Here is a 22,945-nt window from a genome sequence, read left to right on the forward strand (position 1 = left end):
GAGATTCACACTTATATTTATATACCTTAACAAATCTTTGAAAAGAACTTAATAAAATTCAATATATTTTTTATCAATATAATGATGAAATTATTTGAAAACTAGACCCATTTTGATATGCTTATGTGTGTAAGGAATCTAAAACTCACCAAAAACCCATTAGAATAGATAAAATCAGCAATATTGCACAATGCAAACTAATACACAAAATCAGCTGCATATCTATAGACTAACAGAAAACAAATTGAAGAGGACTTTATCATCCCATTTACAAATGTGTCAATAAACATAAAATTATTAGGAATAAGAAACCCTAACAGAAGATTCAAAAGGGCTGGAAGACTTAATGCTGTTAAAATATCTGTTTTATTCAATTGAAACTATACATTTACTTGAATCAATATATTATTGACATTTTTTTACAGAAATTAAAAATAAATTCTATATTCACAAAGAACCCCAAGTGTCCAAGACAATCTAGAGAATGGAGAATGAATGTGGGAGGAATCACAGTATTGATTTCAAATCCTGTAGCAAAGCTCCAGCCCAGCATGGTCTGAAGGCAGAATAATATGTAGAAGAATAAACCCAAAGTCCCTCAAATACAGGACCAAGTCTTTACCAGAAGCCAGTGATAAACCATGAGGAACAGAATGGTGCTGGGAAATCTTTCCATCCATATCCATCTTAGAGAAAAAAAACAAACCAAACAAAAACAAAACATAAACGAAAACAAAAAACCCATTAACTAGAGGGATTACATACTGAATATTTAAGAACCTAAATTACAAACATCTCAGGAAAAAACAAACAGGAAATTGTTGGTGATGATTTTTGGATAGGCCACGACAAGCACAAACACGTAGGACTACATTACACTGAACAACTAAACACTGAATAACTATACCCTTAGAAAATGGGAGAAGAACCTGGTGCTCAATACTCCAAATAACAAGAGACATCTACGACTCACTCACAAAACAAGCAAAAACAGACGTGAAAGAACAAGAAAAATGCTGTTTGAAGAAACAAAATTCTTGAATAGGATGTCTCTAAAGATATACAAATGATCACTAGGTATTTAAAAGGCACTCAACAGCAGTATTATAAAAGTTTTATAAATATAAAATAAAGACTATATACACACATACATATGTATTCCGATACATCACACACACACACACACACACACACACACAATCTTTCTATTCATTTCTTGGTATACTTTTCTTGGACTTGCCATGTTACCAGGAATGTCTTTTGTGTGTTAACATCTAAGAGGGTGCTGGAAGAGGGCCGGCAGTAAGTACTGCTCCTCCAGAGGACAGACGCTCAGTTCCCAACACCCACATCAGATGGGTCACAACTCTCCGCAACTCTAGCTCCAGTGCATTTGATACCCTCTTCTGATTCCACAGGCAACTGCACACAGATGCACATGCAAACACACACACACACACACACACACACACACACACACACACACACACACACACAGATACATCATCAACAATGTAAATATTTTAACATTTCAGAGGGTATATAGAAGTCCCCCTCTCTAAACTCATCAGGTAACACGGATATCAGTGCCTTCCTTCTTCTCAGCCCTAATTCATCCCTGCACATTCATAGCACAGAGCATGTAAAACCCTGCTGGCCTTTACTAAGTGGTGAACAGCTTCCAGTTAAGCATATAGTTATCACTTAACCTTCCTGTCTCCATCCACACAAAGTTAGGAGCTAGAAGCTCAGGAGACCACCCTTCATGGCGATAGGAAGCATAAACTGAAACATGAACAGATCTGTAGGTCTGGAACTGGAAGAAAGGAATCTGACAGAAAATGTACCCAGGAAACTGGAATACATCTGAACTTCAAGTGGAAAAGTTTCAAGACACAAAAGCCTGTGTGCATGTACATGTGTGATTGGAAGTAAGGTAGTTAAATAATATACTAGAGGGCTAGTCAATCTATGTAAGAACTATTTATGAAATCAAACCTTGCTACCGGTCTGTATTTAGGGTCAGCTTACTATATTGCCTACGGAACAATTAGAACAGAGCCTATCCATTTCCCTGATCATGTTTTTATCATATACATAGAACTTTGGCTTTCAACACACACACACAAACACATACACACACATGCACATACATGTACCCAGAGACAGAGAGACAACAACAGAGAAACAGAGAGGTTCAAAGTGTCAATTTACAATGCTATGGTGTTTGATGTGGCTTTTTTGTATACCTTAGCATAAGATGATACATGTTCAGTCAGTGTTTTGTACAGCTCGGTTGGGCATGAACAGGCTATCCCTATTTTAAGCTGCTGACAAGCTTTAAGATACTCCATACTAAATGGAACAGGAACTTCCATGCGAAACCTAGTCCTAGTGACTTGGCACTACACAATAGCAGTTTATTGCCTGCATTCTGAGTGAAGACACTAATAAGAATGACTCTACATCTTGTTTGTGATTAAAAGCTACCACTTGCCCAGCACAAACCATAAGATACAGACTAATGACTTGTTCATGCAAAGAAAATAATTTACTAAAGTGGATCAGGAACCCATGGGCATATCAAAATCAAATCAGAAAATCTAGGTTCATGAACTTGTCAATCACACCAGATCAAGGAAGGAAGGAAGACCATTATCACCACCATCTACTGAATTGCCATATTATGCAGTACATGCATTATAGAATCTATAGGTGATAGACTCCTACCTCCTGTGCCAGGGACTTCAACTCAATAAGGTCCTGGACCTATGCTTGAATAAGCTCTGCTGTGAACTACTTCCTAACTACTTCAGCCGGTAGTGGGCTGTAATACCTCATCACATGACTCTGCACCACGTGACCCTGAGTGTCCATCGGCTCTCTGTCTTTTCCTTTAGTAGTCTCTCTAACTCTCTGAAAGCCAGTCTATATGGTACCATGTGATCTGGGAGTTAGTTGTAATTACGACGAAAAGAAAATAACTTCTGACTGCCAAGGACCCTTATCAAGTAATGTCAGGGTTATCTGGTGAGTGGCAGGCAAAGTAATTGACACAGCTCACAGACTTCAATAAACTGTCATTGCAGGGGGACGTGTGCACCCATGTTTTTGACAGTGTCCTCAGAGCAGTAAAGTTTGGTTACCCACTGCACTTTACCTTTTGTAAGTAAAGAACGGTTCCCTTCAGGACAGCATAGAAGGTTTTCCATCCCCGCTTTCCTCTGGGAGCTAAGAAGGGAAAAATGTAAAAGTTTAGTTGACAAAAATCAGCATTTCAGAAGAACAGTTTAAAACTTCAACATGATGATAGGTTTTTTTTTTAATGTTCTGATTTGTTAGCTATCAATGGGATGATGACTAAAAATTCCTTTAAAGCTATTTGTTCTAAAACACTATCCATGAATTGTTGTATTTCATCCTCCCAGTAATCCTGCCGAGCGGGCATTATGACTTTCCTCTTTATTTAAAATGAACGCAGAGAAGCATCTTGCACATGTCCTATAATTGGAGGAAGGGAAGCTGGAAACAGAGCCCTGGTAGCACAGCTCTACCCTCTGTCCTCCATGACAGATGGCTCCCAGAAAGACAAAAACAAAGCCCCAGGAAAACAAAAACAGGGAGATGAGAGATACATATGAATTCAAGAGACGTGTCAAAGCGGAGGTTTGAAAGGACTGTTCCCTTTGCTTCTCTCACAATGCTTCACCAAAGCACAGCCCTGCGGTCACTTCAGTGGCCGTCTGCAGAAGGCTGATGCTGATACTGCCACAGTGCCATGTCTCTTTCCCTAGACTCAGAACGATTTGAGAACAGACCTCCTGAATCCTTAGCATTCACAGATCCTGTAGTATAAGCAGATTTAGGCACTACCTCAAACATTCCTATAGTCAGTTCATTCATAAGTCTTACTATTCCTTTAGTTTTTCTAGACTATAAAGCAGACTTTCTCTACCTACTTCACCAGTTCTATTAACTCAACAAGTCATTCAAGCACAAACACAGATCAGACAAAAATTTACTACTTATTCTAATAACACTGAATTGTGGGTCTAGAAAATGTCAACACTTGTATGCTGTTTTCCTGAACATGTTAGCGCAAACACAGGGGCAGGGGCATTTAGTCAGCCGTTAAGTATACACTTGGCTTTTTTAATTTTGGGAAATACTCATATACAAATATCTTTTAGCTGAATTATCAGGACTCTCAGCTTGGGATTCAGGTAACTATCCAACTACAGAGTCCAAGTGTTCTTGCCAGCAGCACACTGAGATGGCCACCTGGCAAGAAAGACCTCAAAACATCCGCTCTGCGGGTTTCTAGAGGAAATAGAAAATATCATCCCTTCTGTTTCTACTAGGTAAAATTTAAAGCTATGTGCTGAAAATATTTGTTTAAAAAAAGGTACATTATAATTTCCTTTATTAAAAAAAGAAAAAGGTGAATTAACGCGAGGGAGAATTTAGCAGGTAGTCATGGCACTTTAGGAGACGATAAATTCTGATCCTGCCCACATGATAATCAAGCACATAGGAGTGACCATGGGCTATGCCACCTGCTTTGAAATGGGCTCTGAAGTAGCATGGTATAATCTAGAATTCATGTTATATCAGAATTGATCCCTTCCTGAAATTTCATACAATCCCTGAGGACTTTAGCCCATACATTAATATATGTGGACAATTTGCATAACTTTGTATAAGCAAAACACTGGCTAAACGCTGGTCAGAAACAGAGAAAAGCCTGTTTCCTATAAGATGTGTATATATGTATATGTATGTATATATATATATATATATATATATATATATATATATATATAGAGAGAGAGAGAGAGAGAGAGAGAGAGAGAGAGGGGGGGGGGTCCTAGTGTTGAGTCAGAGGCTCTAAGACTTGAGATATTGAGATTTTCTAACATGAAGTAGAGATATGTCTATGAAGCTAAGCAGAGGTTCTTTAGCATCACCAGAGCACACCTATCAGAAACAGATTCTGAAGAGCAGCTCACGTGAAATAGCAACCTAAACACTGCCCCTGAGGACCAATGCCAATCACCTTTACTGTACTTGCTACTTTTCCATCTTCCACAGATGTGTAAGATGTAATCTGGTCCTTTTTCTAATTATAATAACAGTCTTTTATAGTTATGACTGGCATAGTCTGGTCAATTATAACTGAGTTAAGCAAGTGTTCATTGACTACAGTCAGTTTGCAGTAAAGCTTCTCACCACAATGCTCTGAGTAAAGAACTATTATCACTTCCATTGACTCAGGGGACTGTGGGTGTAAATAAGTGAACTGGAAAAGGAGGACTGCAGTGCACAGTGGTAGGCTGAGAGGCTCTCTGATTTTCGCCAATACCATCTCCATAGAGTTGCTATTGAGACTGCAGAAAGCTAGGCTCATCTTGCCAAACACAATGGGTTGGACACCAGGAATGAAGAACAACTGTGGGATGCATGGAGACTGGCTACACATTCATGTGCTATTTTTCTAAAAGCTGGCGGTGGCTCTAGAGATGGTCAATAGTGAAACTATCACTAACTCTTCAATATCCTGAGCTAATCATTAGTCTTATCTCCGTTCCACACTGAAGGACGTTATTTTGAGCTATAACATGAATAATTCCTAACACAAACCTCATACTATTTCCTGATAGAATGTTTCTTTTCAAGATCGTATCATGACCTGCCCCTTAACTTTAATTAGGTCTCTGCTCAAGTGTTATTTCATCCAGGAGCCTTCTCCCTACTCCTGTACCATCGTACATACTCCCTTCAGTCTCCAAACTTAACATTCTCTCTCCTTCCAGAAACATAACATGCTTTCAAACATAACAAATGCTCCCCTTACTCTTTCTCCCTTTCTCCTGTCTCCTCGAATTCAACCTCCAGCATCAGGCATGCGAGACAGACAAATGTTCTATCCTTGAGCTACATCTCTGTTCTAGCTTTAATTTCCCTTGGATTATTTAATACTTGCATACATTTATCACAAGTATTACACAGCACTCTCCTCAAACTAGAATGGAACCCCCCAATGTATGCTGGGTTGTTGGTATCTACAGAAGATAAATGCTCCATTAAAAATGTCAAAATGTCCTAAATAGGCAAATAAACAACATATGACCCAGCAGATATTAATATTATGGAGAAGACTGTGTACCATCGGACATGGTAGTTTATGACCATAACCCCAGCAAGTAAGCACTCAGGAAGGTGAGGCACAAGGACTGCCATAAGTTTCAGGCTAGCCCAAATGGAGCTACAAAGTTCAGGCTATCACAAGCTACAGTGTAAGACTCAAGTTTCAGAACACCAAATTAAAAAAAAGTCACTTAAGAAAAACATTAATTGTTCCATTAAGATGATGTTGGATATGGGATAAAATATCAGAAAATAACCAGGCTTATAGGAGCTAATATAGGTTGACAAATTATGAGGATATTTGATTAAGGAGGGTTGATTAAGGAATGAACAGCAGGGACAATTGACTTTAAGACTCCAAAGATTCTAAGAGGTTTGGGAATTCTTATAAAGTGGATCTGGTTAAGGGAACATGCTGGAATACTTGTCTTAGTAAACTTTAAAAAGTTGAGAATTGAAAACTCTTAGTAAGGACAGTGACTTCATTTAAGTGAATGCTATAAACACTGAGCTAAGAAGACCAAACATACTAATAAATTAACATCATGCCCTGGGCTCTTTATAAGATTTACAAAGAGGTTAGTGCTCAGATTCTTACAGTCTATCTCTGAAGTTGCAGGTCACTGCTAATCAGGGAAGGAGGGTTATTGGTGACCATCAAGCCATTTTAAGTCCAGAAGCACCTTGTGACCCATGGGCTGACACAGCCAGAGGCGCTGCTGAGCATGCAACTCTACAAATAGCAGCTCAAGTCAAGTGCAGGAACTGTGAAACACCTAAGGCTCACCAGCACTTTAAAATGCCTCTAGGCAAGAGTTGTTTCAGGTCAATAAATATAATTCCCAGTGGCAAGGAAGAGCAGCCCCAGAGAAGATTTGTTCTTTAAGAAAAGGGACACAGCATGGCTGGTTCTCTCGAACTTGGGAGCTCTATTAAGACTTCAGGAGCTTCTGAAAGGTAATCCTCACCCCTGAACACTGCCCACTGCCACAGATTTTATCCCAAGTGATGCCTCCATGTTTCCTGCTTAGGTCTTCATAACTGTGGCCAAGTGTCTTGCATTTATCTGACTTCCTAGGATTTCAAGTGTTTCCCACCTTTCCATAAAAGGGTGACCAGCGTGTATCTCCCGAGAGCAGCAAGTCACTGAAGTGATGCTAAAACACTGTCAGCCAATCAACCATCCTATACCCCTCATTTGTTTGCTATGAATGGCTCAGCCAGCCCTTTGTTTTCTGGGTTCCCTACCTGTGCTTCAACCAAATATAGATACTGATCTTCCCCTCCTGTACCACCAGTGCCCCATTCCCTGTCCCCCCTCCAAAAAAAGTGCCACAAAGGAAAACTTGAGTTTGTTGTTTGCCAAGCTGTATGCTGAATTCCCAAGAGTGATGTAGTCTCCTGCTATTTCTCAGCTTCTCAGACTCTGGCATTCCTTCCTTGAACATCCTTCACCTGGAGTCTACCTCATGTACCTGTATCTAGCTAGGGCTGCATTGCACTGAACATAGAGAAATTTTATTTTTCAATTCCTAAACAACAAAGTAGAACATCTATGGTGTTTGGCATTACCAGTAATGGAGAAATGAGTTAAGTACATGGGGGATGCTCACAGGTTATGTGCAAAATATCCCATCAGAACACAGCAGTTTTGGAACCAGAACTCTGCAGATAGAAAGGGATGACTGTGCAACAGACTTAAATCAGAGAGAAAATACCTACAATCAGACCTTAGTCATTACTGATTTTGAATGATAATCACGTGGTAATAAATGTTATATTTTTCTATATTTGTCATTGTTTCCCAAGCATTTTTATACTAATTACATTTGACTATGACTTTAAAATACTCCATTGCATTAATATATATCTAACTAGCAAATGTTCTAGGAAACATACAAATATTTATCTAGAATCAGTAGCAAAAATAAAACACACAAATATAGTAACAATACACTACATAAAATTATAGATTAGCAGTCTAGGGACAACTGTTATTACTAACATGATGATGTATTAATTGTAACATTGTAATAATAAACTTGTTGTTTTAAAAAAGGATAATGATATATCATGTTATTCAGCAAATATTTGCAAAGGATAACACTGTATAGCTATGTCCTATCTTACTTAATGCGTTGTTACTGTCCAGAATCCTCTTAGGATAATGATATTTTCTAGCTGAAGTAACAGCTTAGTTCCGTCTATGAGCCAAGCACTGTGCTGAATAAAAAATGCCTGGCTGATTATGTCCAGTTTAAGGATTCTGTGCTCTATTTGTTCTCTGTTAAAATAGTCTTATCCATAACCTCTACCACAAAAGACTTCATCGCCTTCCTTTTGCAATTTAGCGCGTCTGCTCAGTTATATGACACCTACTCAGATATAATTGACTCTTCCTATCTTCCCCTCCAAGAGTATTACTGGCACAAAAACTGATGCTCAGAAAATTTAAAAAAATGTATCAATGCCCTATCTCATTTCAAAGATCAAATTCTTAATTTGGTGCTGTGTAAAGCCCCAGATTTCATACATAAAGTTTTAGTACCGTGATTAATTTTTCTTTTAGGTAACTAGTTCAAATTTTCTCTGTAGCTTTGCTTCTGTGGTCTCAGTTACCCAGTAGATTACATTAAGCTGAGAATTCTAAAAGTTAGAAATTCATGCTCTAAATTGCATGCTGTTCTGAGTAGTACGATGCAATCCCAAACCATTGTGATCAAGCCAGCCCAGGTCTTTTTATCATCCATGGGTCCACATTAGCCATGCTGTTTACAAAGTTAGACCCTCAGTAACCATCTCTGAGCCACCCTCTTGGTTTTGCAACAGTAGTGACCTTGGCAGTCTGAATATGCAAAGGAGAAAGTGCAAAGTGCTTCCTTTAAGAGGAAAGAAAGTGAGAAAAAAAAAGAATCTTCTGTTAAGTTTGTTAGGACTTATGTTAAGAACGGATCTTCTATCCGTTAAGTTAAAAAGAAGGAAAAAGAAATCTGCGCTGATTTACTGCAGCACTTCAGAAATGCAGTTCTAACAACATGCATGATGACTGCTTAGTGACTAGGGAAACGGCTTTTGCTGACAGTGTTCATTCCTGTCCACAGTTTCAGGCAGGGAGTAGGGATCTGGAAATGTATGTTCTGAGGAAACGGGAACCACTCTGCTGTTGCTTATGTTGTTGCTGGTCGTGCTTGGCACGGGGACCAGCACTTCCTGCAAACCGAGCCTATGAACTCCACTGTGCGTTTCCCACACAATATTTTTAATTTCAATTTTAATTAATTACGAATTCAATAATGCATTAAATTAACAGAGATACAGAACTTACTTTCTTCCTTCTCTTAAATGTTAACTAAACCTAAAGGGTAAACAGTAAAAATAGAAGAACTTCTAAAAATTAGATGCAGTGAAAACTGCATTTCTCTTCCAGCAAGAAATACGTCAGAGACTCTGTACCCAGACTTTTTTGGTTTTGAAAGATTGGCAGTTTATGTTCTACTGTTCCCTGTCAAAAGTACTGCTTCTGGGGAGAATGGTGGGTGGCCTCCTTTCACCAGCTTCGTTGCCGAAAAGAGTAGATTTAAATTAAAGACACAGCCATCAACATGGAGCTTCCTCTAAAGCATACTTTTTAGGTTTAAATGTAGGACTGTAAAGGGGCACTCTTGAAACTCCACCAAATCCAACTGTCACATGACAAAGGACTATTTGATACATGCATGGCATCTTTCATTGTGCAGCTCTAGGCCTTGTGTGGATAGTTGACACTTCTTAACTACCCAGTTTCCACAGAATAGCAAAGTCGAAAGGGGAGGGAGACCTTAGCCTTCTTTTAAAGTAATTGCTTTTTTTGGTCTTTTCTTACACGAGTCTCTCTCTCACAAGAGACAACTGTCTTATGGGAAAAAAAACCCTTTTATTATCTCTTAATTATAGTGTCGCTGTTCCCAGTGTTACACAATAGCAACGCATTCTGCCTGCATTGCCATTATAACTCTGTTTCCAGTATGGGTGACTCAGGATATCTGATTCTCTCACATTTTCAGAACTTATGATGACAGACAATTGTGCATACCCCTCTAGAGTGAGTGGAAGCCCCCTATTTTCTGGGCACCCTACACAGTCTCCTGCATGTCCGATGAAGAAGACTGAAAATGAAGCTCATCACAAGTTCTTTTAGCATTACACATGGGGCAATAGGAAAATACTTCAAACATAAGGTATCTAGGATTCGTAATATCAGTGTAGAATCAACAATGAAAATGCTATCATTAAACATTTAACAATTACTGAAGTGATGAACTTCTATGATTCATCCCTTCTAGTCCCTTTGCTGAAAAGAATCTACTTCTCAATATTTGAACTATTTCTCCTGGTACTTAGCCAATATGATACTCTGAAACATGTGTTTCTTTGCTATGTTTCAACGGATTATAAACCTCCTCTCTTGGCTACTGATTGGGAGAGACGAGGCTTTAGCAAATGAATCATTACTTCATCTTATGTATTTTAGTTTATATGTCCATTATCCTTTAAAGGAACACCATGACAACACTGTTGCTTTAGTGAAGTTTTCTTTTCCCCTAGCAGGGCCTCGTGGTACATAGTTTGCCTCTAAAACTTAGAAGCAGGCAGATGTCAGTGAGCAACAGACCAACCTGATCTACATACCAAGTTCCAGAGCAGCTAGAACTAACACAGTGAGATCCTGTCTCAACACACCCATTTTTTCTAGTTTAATTACAGTATTTTAGACATGGGCTCATATAGCTGTGGGTAGCCTGGGGCTCACTATCTTATTAAGAACATCCTTGAACTTTTGATCCTATTACACCACTGCACCTGAATTATATGGTATTGAGAATAGAAATAAGGGATTTGGGCAGGGTTGGCTAGATTCTACCAACTGAACTATATCCACAACAATGCCTTAGCTTTACTAAGGTAATACTAACACACAGAAACTTTACTAAGGATCATTTGATATTTAATACTTATATACACTGTGAATCACCACACTCCAGCTAATTAGCACACCTTCATAGACTTCTAGTTTTCCTATTCATTTTTCAATTATATGTAACTGATGTCACTGTTTACTGTGTAGGCAGTATCTTTCATCCTCCTCTTTGGAAGAACATATTTTTTTTCTGCTTTCCTACCCCCCTACTTTTATTTCACAATTCCTTTTATTGGAGACTGTACGGTCAATCTAGACAGTATAAAAATTTTATTATATGTGGTAGTGTTGCCAATCTATCTAGTAGTCTTTGCTTGCCTGCGAAGGACTGGCTTGTGTTAACTGATACGTGAAGCCTCACTCTGACTGGAGAGGTGGTTGGTCCTTTGACAGGAGATCCTAAACTGTACAAAATGGAGGAAAAGCCAAGCACTAGGAAGCATTCCTTGTTCTGTTTCTTATGACTGTAATGTGAAAAGGTTCGAGTTCCTGCTGCTTTGACTTCCTATCGTGATCCACTACTTTAAATTGTGATACAGAATAAGTAAAACCCTTTAAATAATGAGTAATTTCTTCCTTGTGAGATTGGCTAGTCCTAACTTTAGCACACTGAAAAACAGAATCAGACTCATGAGGGAAAATTCACAAAGAATCAATAAAGTTAAAAAAAAAACAGGATCTTTTATTTATGTGTTTCTTTGTTTGTTTATTTTTGGTTTTTCAAGACAGAACTTTTCTGTGTAGTTTTGGAGTCTGTCCTGGAACTTGATCTGTAGACCAGGCTGGCCTTGAACTCACAGAAATCTAGCTGTCTCTGCCTCCTGACTGCTGGGATTAAAGGCGTGTTCCACCACCACTCAGCTAAAAACAGGATCATTCTTTTCCTTATTAATTTAAGACTGTGCCTAGATCAATTAGACGCTATAGATCTAAATTTCTGATAACACTATATATATCTCTTCTTTTCAACTATCCTTTAACATTTAAATTTTTAAAACTTAAATCAGAATATTATGAGAAAATCACAATATAAAGAATCATTTGGTTAAATGTATAGTTCTGTGAAAAGTTACGTGCTTAGCATTCAAGACACCTGGTTTCAATCTTAAGAACAGAGAAAAAATCTATCCATTATCCATCTATCCATCATTTAACTATATACTTATATATCTATATATTGATAGATGGATCAATGTTTTTTTCTATTGTTTGTGATTTTCTAAGTTTTAGCATCCTCTACCTAAGGGTTATAAAGTACTGTTCCATACTTCTAAAAACCTTAAAGCTATGTTTCTTGAATTCTTACTTTTATCTATAAGACAATGATTTTCACATTAGAACTGAGGTACAGATGCATTGCATACCCACACATGTAAAGAGCACACATGAATATACACATACACAGGGCGCATGCCTGTAGTACATACACACACACACACATACACATACACAAGTCTCAGAACCGTTTACAAAAGTATTTTGAGTTTTTCTTCTTTTTTTCGTTTTCTTTTTGGTTTTTGAGACAGAGCTCCTCTGTGTAACAGCCATAGCAGTCCTGGAACTAGATCTTGTATTAGGTTGACCTCGAACTCACAGCGATTCGCTTACCTCTGTCTCCCAAGTGCTGGGATTAAAGGCGTGCACCACCACCACCTGGCGAATTTTGCTTTTTTTATCACATAAATGACTTCTTATATAAAACAAAAGCCTTCCAGAAGTACTGGAGAGCTCTGCTTTTGTCTTCCCTCTTCCACTCTATTGGGCTGTTTATGCCTAATTACATGGGAACGTTAGGCTGCCCACAGTACTCTTCCTCCCCTCAACTTTTAATATTTCATGACATAATTCAGTTGACACTGTAATCAGTAATATGTTTATACTCACTAATCAAACTGTAATTCCTTTCTACACAGTACATATGTAAGTGCTTTGGGGGTACAGCTTGTGTCTAATAAATCTTATATATTATCTAAAATATATAATCTTATAATAGTCTTAGGTTCTGGAGGAGGCTTAATTACCTGTACCCTATCTAACATGGACTTCGAAATAAAATTATTTAAGTACTTCATTAGTCCACATTTTTACCAAAAGATAGAAATGTGTTATTACATATGACTTTACCTTACTCATATACCATGTCAGTGAACTGAGGGCATCATGATAACAAATGGCTGGGGGCAGAAAAGCAGCAATTACTGTGAGGAGGCCTGGCACAAGGCTATAAGTTCCTGGTCAAGAGGAAATGGTTGTCTGGATTCATGCACTTCAGTGTTTAAAAAGTGAAGATTGCAATTTAGATGCATATCATACACGTGACAGACTGTCCCCACCAGAAGACATGCAGAACTCAATTGTTTGCCAGGGATATTTCTCATACAAATTCCTTGTAACAATAAGCTACAGTCAGCTAGAATCAGGTTTCTGCCTGCTATGCTATCACTCTGTACTAGATAAAGCTTGGGCTAAGTTGGGTCAGATGACTTCATTTACCTGCAAGTGGATGATAGCACTTGCTTCACATATGAAGTGGTTGGGAGAAAGTTTGAATATTGAGCAATTTTTATTAGTGTTAAATTATTACTGACTTTGATCATGAGGAATGTATTTTGAGGATGTAATCACTTTCTTGGTTCCCACAAGTAATAACAAACTGATAAAACAAGAGTTCATATCCTTTTTAAAAGTCTGTCTGACAAAATAACAAATTCCAATTTGACTTTCCAAAGCTTTCCCTCAATGTCAGATTTAATGGTTCCGGTGAACATGCACTTGTGGGAGATACAAACTGGTTCTGCTGAACACATGCACTTCTGTGGGAGATACAAACACTTGACTCAAATCATTATTTGTTTCCTGGAGGTACAAATTCTGAAAATGAAATAAAACTTCAAGGTTTAAAATATGTTTATATAAAAAATTATACACATAATCTAAAAAGCTTAAGCCCATAAAACAATTAAAAACTAAAAGATATCAAATCTTGAATGAACAGGTGATCTTTTCAAGAAAAGGTAATGTTTAATCTCTCAGTAGAATTTTGGCACAAGTCTTTTCTTATTAAGGACATACAACATTGTTGTCCTCAGAGAACAAGGTGGTACTCTTATACATACGTTCTCTCAGATGTAATGTAACTCAGTAAGGAATATGGTCTGGTCATGAACATATAGCAATGCTGTCTTCAGAGAACTAAGTGGTGCTGGCACACATACATACTCATAGATGTAGCATAACTCCCTATGTAGTCTGGTTTGCCCATGAACTAACTCACTACGGAGCTGGGCAGGTCTTAAACTCCTGCTCCTCTGGCCTCTGCCTCCTAAATGTTGGGGTTGTAGCATGTGCCAACACCTTGGATTTTAAAATAGTTTCCCGAACAGGCATTCTAAAAGAGACTTACTCTGTTTCTCTTTGTTTATAAATCTCCATTAACTCTATCACCGGTTATACCAGATGTGTCTCTGTATTTAGCTCATGAACTGAAACTATGTAAAATTCTGACTGGAAGAAACAGTTTTATCTATACCCAGTACCTTGAAGATGAAAATGAAAATGGTGTATCTGTTGCTGTAAATGGAAATTAAACCATGTTTGGCTAACTAACAGGTTATTTCTATTTGGTGCATTCCAAGGGATGCACATACAGGCTAAAATGAAGGCATGACTGTCTACTGATGACTGTCTACAGATGACTGTCTACTGATAACTTCTATGGATGACTGTCTACACATGACTGTCTACAGATGACTGTCTACAGATGACTGTCTACAGATGACTGTACTGATGACTGACTACGGATGACTGTCTACGGATGACTGTCTACGATGACTTCTACGGATGACTGTCTACGGATGACTTCTACGGATGACTGTCTACGGATGACTGTCTACAGATTACTGTCTACGGATGACTGTCTACTGATAACTGTACTGATGAATGTCTACTGATAACTGCCAACATCTCCTTTTCTGAGACCTGCACCATACTCTTTCCTAAGGGATCTTTCTCTTTCTACTGCCAGTCAGAGTGTTTCTTTTCTTCAGGTAAAAACAGTTCTACCCTATGACATACTAAAAGTAAGAAATAATTAGAAAGCTCTTTACTGTCAATATTGATTTATATGCAGCTGGTAGAGTCATGTATCCAGCTGCATAACAAGATAATTTGAAACACTACAGCTAACACATACAAAATTACCCAGGAGTATAAATGAAACGTGTGCACTGGTAGGAATCTTTCTTCTTCAGGCTTGCCTTTTTTACAAGCAGTTTTAATTGGTGTCACTTGGAACTAAACGGACCAAACAATGTTGTCAAAGAAATCAGGCCTCTCTGGCTAGTATATGAAGTATATAGGAAATGTGGAAGAGGTACTCCTGGAACACTGAATCATTAAGAAATCCATTCAGCAATATAAGACAGTGTCAAAGCCACTGCCCACGGGGCTTTTCCCAACTACAATTTAACTGAATATGGTAATACTGTGAGAAAAGTGTCCAGACACAAACACAAAGCTGCCCACTCCTTCACTCCATGTTTGTGTCTGTAGGAAGGCAGAGACACCCAGGAGGTAAAGTCTACTAATTTTGAGCATGCATAAATCTTGCCTTAGCCTGTTAGCTACAACAAACTGTTTATTCACTCTGTCCAAAGATTATTATAACTATGTGAACACATATTCTTATTTCAAATTCCAAACAGCACTTATCTACCTAACAGCCACACTTTGTGATACACTGAGAAATTAGAAGCCACCAATATGACTCGTTCCGTGTCCCAATACTAATCACATGAATCTCCCTTGCTCTTACCCTTCTCATCTTATCAAAGGCCACTGATTATTCTGTGTGCTACAAATAAAACCTTTCCCCAACCACCAGAAATGTAGATCCACAAAGACAGGGTCTGTGCCCATCACACTCAATGCTACATAGTATTGAAGCCATGGATACACAAATGAATGAGAACTAGGGAAATGAATAGTCTGTGAGTGGTTTTCCATTTATACAGTTTTGAAATGACTTTGAAAAGATCAGGTACAGCCGGGTGGTGGTGGCGCATGCCTTTAATCCCAGCACTCTGGAGGCAGAAGCAGGCGGATCTCTGTGAGTTCGAGACCAGCCTGGTCTACAAGAGCTAGTTCCAGGACAGGCTCCAAAACCACAGAGAAACAAAACAAAACAAAAAAAAAAAAAAAGAAAAAATCAGGTACAAAAGTGAATCTTTGATTTAAGACTGGATGCTTAACATAAAGAATACTTCTTTACATAAACATAATTTTCTTTATCTTTGATTTTATTTCACATAAATTCACTTCAAAATTTGAGCCTAAAGAAATAAACAAAACAGGAAATAATAATCAGCAATGCTTACTCTTCTTTCCATCCATATCTGCATGGATTTTGCGAGCCAAAAATCCACTTTTGTATACAGCAGCATTTGGGTCATGAGGAATGTCCAGAAATGGGTTAGTTGTACTCCCAATACGACTGATAGTCTTTGGGTGTGTTCCATTAGCCTTCTCATCAGTACCTTCTGAGGGAGATTTTTTTTTCTCTTCATCATCTCTGTAAGGAAGAAAAGACAAAGTCTAAAATAAGGACTTATCATAACTTTCAAAAAACCAAGTTATTCAGAGTCATCATCCCTGTTTGTTAATAGTTGATTAGTATTTATAAGAACTACTCTGAAAATAATGAGCACTATGAAAAGACCAGATGAAAGAGTAATAGTAAGAAAGAAAGGAGAAGAAACACAGGTCAAAGATACAGAAAATATTTTCAACAAAACAATAACAACATCACATAATAAAATGTTCCTAACCTAAAGAAGATGCCTATCAAGTATGAAAAGAACTAAAAGAAACATCAAATAGAGTGGATCAGAAAAAAAAGTCCCCCGCATGTGATAATCAAAATAGTACATGTACACAAAAAAGAAAGAATATTAAAACATGCACAGGAAAAAGCCCAGGTAACTTATAAAGGGAGATGATGTGGGATTCTCCTATGTGTGCTGCAAATATGTTCTATTGCCATTGGTTAATAAAGAAGTCGCTTTGCCCTACGGCAGGGCAGAATAGAGCTAGGTGAGAAAACTAAATTGAATACATGGAGAAAGAAGGTGGAGTCAGGCAGATGCTATGTAGCTGTCAAAGGAAAAAGATGCTGGAACCTTATCAGTAAGGCACAGCCTCATGGTGATAAATAGATGAAAAGGGTTAATTTAAGATGTAAGAGCTAGCCTTGTAATTAATATAGTTTCTGTGTCATTATTTGGGTCTGGACATCCAGGAAAGTTAGATGCAGTTATTTTCTACAAATGGCACCCACTATCTAGACTTACAAAAACATGAAGCAAGCACAGCTTCTTGGAAGCCACATTTTTTTTCCAGATAGGCTCTGTTTGCAGGTCACAAGTAGAGGTGTGGCTCCTTTAAGAAACAGCTTCCTGGTTCATACTGGTAACATGAATGGCTCTGACTCTTTCAGGAGGTCCTTCTACAGGGAACTTAAGGTTTGTGAGCAGAATGGTACAAGTTGCTTAACGGCAACATAGAACCACTGTGTCTCTGGAGCTGTTGTGGTGAGAATGGCTCACAGAGGCTGTGAACATACCTCTACTATACTATGTTGGATGGGGAGAAGCTAGCAGGCAAAGTCACAGGGTGACTAAGCCACGTCCACTTAGCACTTTTTAAAAAAGCGCTCCTGGTCAGAAAATGATTATAGATACACATTAAAGACAGATTCAGACAAAAATAAACTTCTGAATGGGTCACAAAGTGTTTAAGAAATGTATGTACATAGACTTAAGAAAAAAATGGGTGTAGGCAGTTATAGAGTTTTAAAAAATAAAACAAAACTTTTAAAGAGACAGTAAAAGTAATATAAAAGGGTATAGACAGTCATATATTAAAAGCATAAAGATAATAAAATAAACATTAAAAAGTAATAGAGTAAAAAATAAGCCACGAAAAGATAGAATATACACAGAGAGTATGGATTATGTATGTTATTGTGTTTTCTTTAAATTTTTTGACTGCAGAGAGACTTTTCATTCTGAGGGCTGCTAAGCTAAATCCACATATATATTTTAAAGGTATCTTCACTTTAAAATTTGAGTCTAAGGATATCTTATTTTGAAAAAGAGGTTCTACTTTTGTTTCCCTAGAAGATGAGAACCTGTGGATTCCTTCCAGGCTAATGTGGTTTGACGGAACAAGGACCCCAAAAGGTCTCCTAAAATTACTTTACCCAACAAAAGAAGAAAGCAGTTTGGAGAAAAAAATGCCCAAATTCCAAAAATGATTGTTTATAAATGTTTATTTTCATTTAAAAGGGCTGTTATAAATGGTTAATGGAAATAAGGGGACTATGATACAGAGATTGAATGCTTTGCATTGGTATGGAATTTTGGTTTATTAATACAAATTTTGGTCAATTTTGTTATATGTATATTTATATTCTTTTTAAAGGTATGTTTATATAGATAATTTAAAAAATAATATATAATTAAAAATTACAGATTAATAAATAGTCATTTATAATAGTCAAACTTATAGCCAGGTTGGTTAGGTTTTCTAGCTATACAGAGATATATTTCGATTAGATAGATAATCTTCAACACTTCAAAGACCTACAGAATATGTCATTTAAAATGTTTTAAGAACTTAGACTTTTCTTGACAGTGAAACATGTCTGCTTCTGGCAACACTAATTACTTCAGAGAGGTTGATGGCATTAAAGAAACTTGTTACGGAATTTGCCTTCAATGTGGAAAGGCTAGGCATTTGGTCAAGCAACTATTCTTGCCTGGACTGCTTTGATGGTATGCTGTATGAACTGGACATGCAGGACCCACAGAAAAAATGACTGCTGAAGTTGCCAAAAGAAGGTGAGACAGTCCTTCAGGGTTCCTGCTTCATGAAAGAGTCTATCAGACATTCTGCAGGACACAGAAGAAAATGATTGACAATCTGCCAATAAAGGCAGAACTATCTTTAAAATTTCCTGCTTAATGGAAAAGTTTGCCAGATACTATGTGCCTGTAGGTTGAAGCTGGATGCCCCAACACTACAGAAGAATTTTGGGTGACTGACCAGGCAGCAAGATGTCTCTGTCAATTTTAGAATTTTGGAAGTTGCTTACAATGCACTTCCTGCTTACTTAGGCAATATTATATCATTCTGGGGTCTTTGATGGAGTTTAAGACAGATAGCTATAGTTATAGTTTTCTTTAGTTATAATAAAAGATAAATTAGATATGAAACTTTAGACTCACAAAGAAATATTGTAACTGTAATTCTTGCTTGATACCTATTTTGCTAAATGTAATTTTACTATGTTAAAGTTAAAATCTTCCTTTTTATTTAGAAAGAAATGAGAAGGTGATGTGGGATTCCTCTCTGTGTGCTGTGGATATGTTTTATAACCATTAGTCAATAAAGAAGTCACTTTGGACTATGGTAAGGCAGAAAATTCAAGGTGGAAAAACTAAACTGAATGCATGGAGAAAGAAGGAAGAGTCTGTGCTATTTGTGTAAATTGGGAGAATGGGGACCTTGGGGGAGTATTGAAAGGGGAAGAGGAGAGGCAGGGAGGGGAGCAGAGAAAAAATGTAGAGCTCAATAAATATCATGAAAAAAAGAAATAAGGGGATATGACATAAAAAATATAAAGATCAGCTAGGCAATTTAAACAGATCTATAACCACTAGTGAAATAGAGGCTGTAATTTAAAGTCTCACGACCAAAAAAAGAAAAAAAGCCAAAGGGTTAGACTTTCAAAGAAGAATTAATGATAATTATCCTCAAATTATTCCACAAAATAAAAACATAAGGAGCACTTCCCCCAACTCATACTATGAACCCAGTGTTATCCTGATAAACAAACCCTTACTAACATCAGGGACAAGACAAGGTTGTCATCTCTCTCCATTACTATTCAATAAAGTACTTAAAATCTTAGCTAGAGCACTGAGACAACTGAAGGAGATTTAGGGGATAGAAATTGGAAAGAAAAAAATGTCAAAGTATCTTTATTTTTAGATATCATCCTGAGTGAAGTAACCCAGACCCAGAAAGACAAATGTGCTATGTATTCATTTATATGTAGATATCAGCTGTCAAATCAGTGATAACTAAACTATATTCCATAGAACCAAAGAGGTAAGGTATATGGTAAAGAACTGTGTGTGTGTGTTGGGAGTTGTGGTGTCACAGACTGAGCCCCCTAAAAAAGGGAAATATATTAGATAGTTATGGATGGATGCGTAAGGGACTAGAATGGGAAGATCAAATAGAGGTGAATAGAGGTGAGGAGGGTGGGGGAGAAGAAAATATAGAGTAAAACAGCTAAAATTAAGGGGCATTTGAGGGGTAGTTTGAAAACCTAACATAGTAGCAGCTTCCTAAAATATATAATATATGAATGCAATCTAAATGAAACCAGCAAACAATAGGGGAAGACAGAGCCCCACCAGCCATCTCTTGTCATCAAATGAAGCTTCCAGTACCAGGACTGGGTTATATCTAGTTGAATTGTTTGCTAACAGGGTCCTATGGGAATCTCCAAACAAGGTAGGCTGTTGCCAAGACTATAGCTTGACCACATTGCTTGGAATGATGCACACACAATTCAAAGAACACAGATAAGTAGAGTTGTTGCTGACATAGAGCCTGCACTCTTCCATGTCAGCGTCTTTGGTACAGGGAACTCTGGAGACTACCATAAGAAAGTTGTACACAGCAACCAAGCCACAAATCCTTTGGCCTACAATGTTGGTCTTCTGTCTGCAAGGTATGCTGGTGCATTGGTAGCATATTGTGGGAATAATCAACCAGTATCTGATTTGACTGAAGGGACATTCCCTGAGATGGGACCCATACCTGACCATGTTTGTATGACCAAGAACTTGGGACTACATAGCTCAGAGAACTAGGGTAAAATCAAATGCTGTTACTCTTTAAAAGAGTAGCAACAAAAAGACTCCTAATGATATTTTGCTATACTCATAGATTAGTACCTTGTTCAGCCATCATCACAGAAGCTGATGGGAACAAATATAGAGACCCACAGTCAGACAGTATGCAAAGAGTGAGAGACCTTGGAACACTCAGTCCTAAAAGGGATGTCTCCCTCAAATCCCTCCCCCCAGTGCTCAGGGAACCCTGTGGAAGAGGAAGTAGAAAGAGTGCAAGTGCCAGAGGGGATGGAGGACACCAGTGAAACAAGACCCTAATATCAGGAGGATAGGTGGGCACAGGCACTCACAGAGACTGAGGCAGCATGCATGGGGTCCGCACAGGTCTGCCCCAGGTCCTAGAGTTGAACAGAGAAGTAGGCATATGTCCCCATCCCTAACCCAGAAGCTATCTCCAACTGATAACTACATGCAAATGAAATTTAATTTCTTCCAAGGGAGTCTCACTGGGGAAACAAATTCCTCTTGAGGGCAGGCTGTATGCCTAGCTGTAGAAGACTAACAGAAAATGAACTCAACAGAATCTCCAGAGGGTCCTTGTTCATAATGATGTTTCAGGGCTTTTACTATTATTTTATTTTATTTTAAATTTTTATTTTATCTAATTTATATATTTTCTCTTCTCTCCTTTTACCCTGTAAGTTCCTTTGTGTATAAGTTATGGCTTCTTGCTTAGCGTTTTTATGGCATTCCTGAGTACATAAATGTTTCTTATGTCTTTTGTTTTTTGTCCAGTCTTTGTTTCTAATGCATTCTCTTGGGATCTTTTCCTTCTGTTTGTTTTATTCAATTGTCATGTGCTAGTTTTTGTTTTAGCTTATTTTATTTTGCCTTGTTTTATTAATAACCTTTAGTTATATTAAGCCTGTTTATTTTCTAATTATAGGAAGAAAGAGGATGTATTTGGATGGAAGGGGAAGTAGGGAGGAAGCTGAGGAGTAATGGGAGGAGTAATGGGAGAATATATTATATGAGGAAAAAACTTTTCAATAAAGGACAAAATTCAAAGTTAATAAAATGTATTATTCTGATTTTTACTTGAATAAAAGAAGCAGTATAGTAATTAGTGACAGTTTCCTATGTGCCAAGTATTAATGATGACAACAATTACATAAGACCAATATTAGAATTTTAAATTGCAGATAAGGAAAAAGACTCAGTGAATCCAAATAAATACTCAAAGCTACAGATTTTGTAATTAAGAGATAACGAAGGAATGACTGGAGAATCTTTACAGCTCTGCTTTCTCTTGCCACGATGGTTTCTTGGTTATCTTCTTTCAAACAGTGGGGGATTGTAGTGTATGAAAGACCACAGATATCTATAGACGGAGCCCCAAGGACAGTACTCAGCTTTGTCTTCCTTGCAAACAGGCTCACTATTAGCATCCAAACCCCAGAAAAAGCTGCAAGTGCTTGGGGAGGGTCGTGTCTCCACAGGGCTTTGGTATCTCAGGAAGTACTACTTTTCCAACCGCCACCAGCTACTGGGAAACTCGCATTTGCCTTGCCTTGTTTTCTACATCTCTTTATCCTCAAGCACAGGAACTTTAACTCTGAGATCATGACAAACCCTAACTACGAAAAGACCAATAGATCAGATGGTCAATATTCAGTCAATGAAGAAGGCTGAAGAAAGTTACTCACAGGATCTTATAAATACCTGGAAAACTGAACAGCATAGCAGGTCTGTCTTACTCCGTTTTCCTTTCTGCCATCTAACTTGTCTCTTTATTAAATGCTAAGCACTGACTCTTTTTACTTAACTTTTATCCAAACTTGAGCAGCCCCCAAAATATTTTTTAAAATATAAATCAAAATTTCTTTCAAAAGTAGTTTATGAGAAAGATGGAGAA

At 37.7% G+C, this 22,945-nt stretch overlaps 1 protein-coding gene across 6 annotated transcripts in view; it reads right to left on the bottom strand.

Moving 5' to 3' along the window:
* Positions 1-22,945, bottom strand: part of Psd3 (pleckstrin and Sec7 domain containing 3) — a 537,529-nt gene that overhangs the window by 48,352 nt on the left and 466,232 nt on the right. For all 6 annotated transcript variants that reach the window (XM_075986909.1, XM_075986910.1, XM_075986912.1 and 3 more), the window contains 2 exons: positions 16,480-16,673; positions 3,161-3,231 (listed from right to left, as the gene is read on the bottom strand). In XM_075986909.1, coding sequence (XP_075843024.1) covers positions 3,161-3,231; positions 16,480-16,673 — 265 coding nt within the window. The remainder of the gene's footprint in view (positions 1-3,160; positions 3,232-16,479; positions 16,674-22,945) is intronic.

The sequence above is a fragment of the Microtus pennsylvanicus genome, chromosome 9, assembly GCF_037038515.1.
Source record: "Microtus pennsylvanicus isolate mMicPen1 chromosome 9, mMicPen1.hap1, whole genome shotgun sequence".
Taxonomy (NCBI): domain Eukaryota; kingdom Metazoa; phylum Chordata; class Mammalia; order Rodentia; family Cricetidae; genus Microtus; species Microtus pennsylvanicus.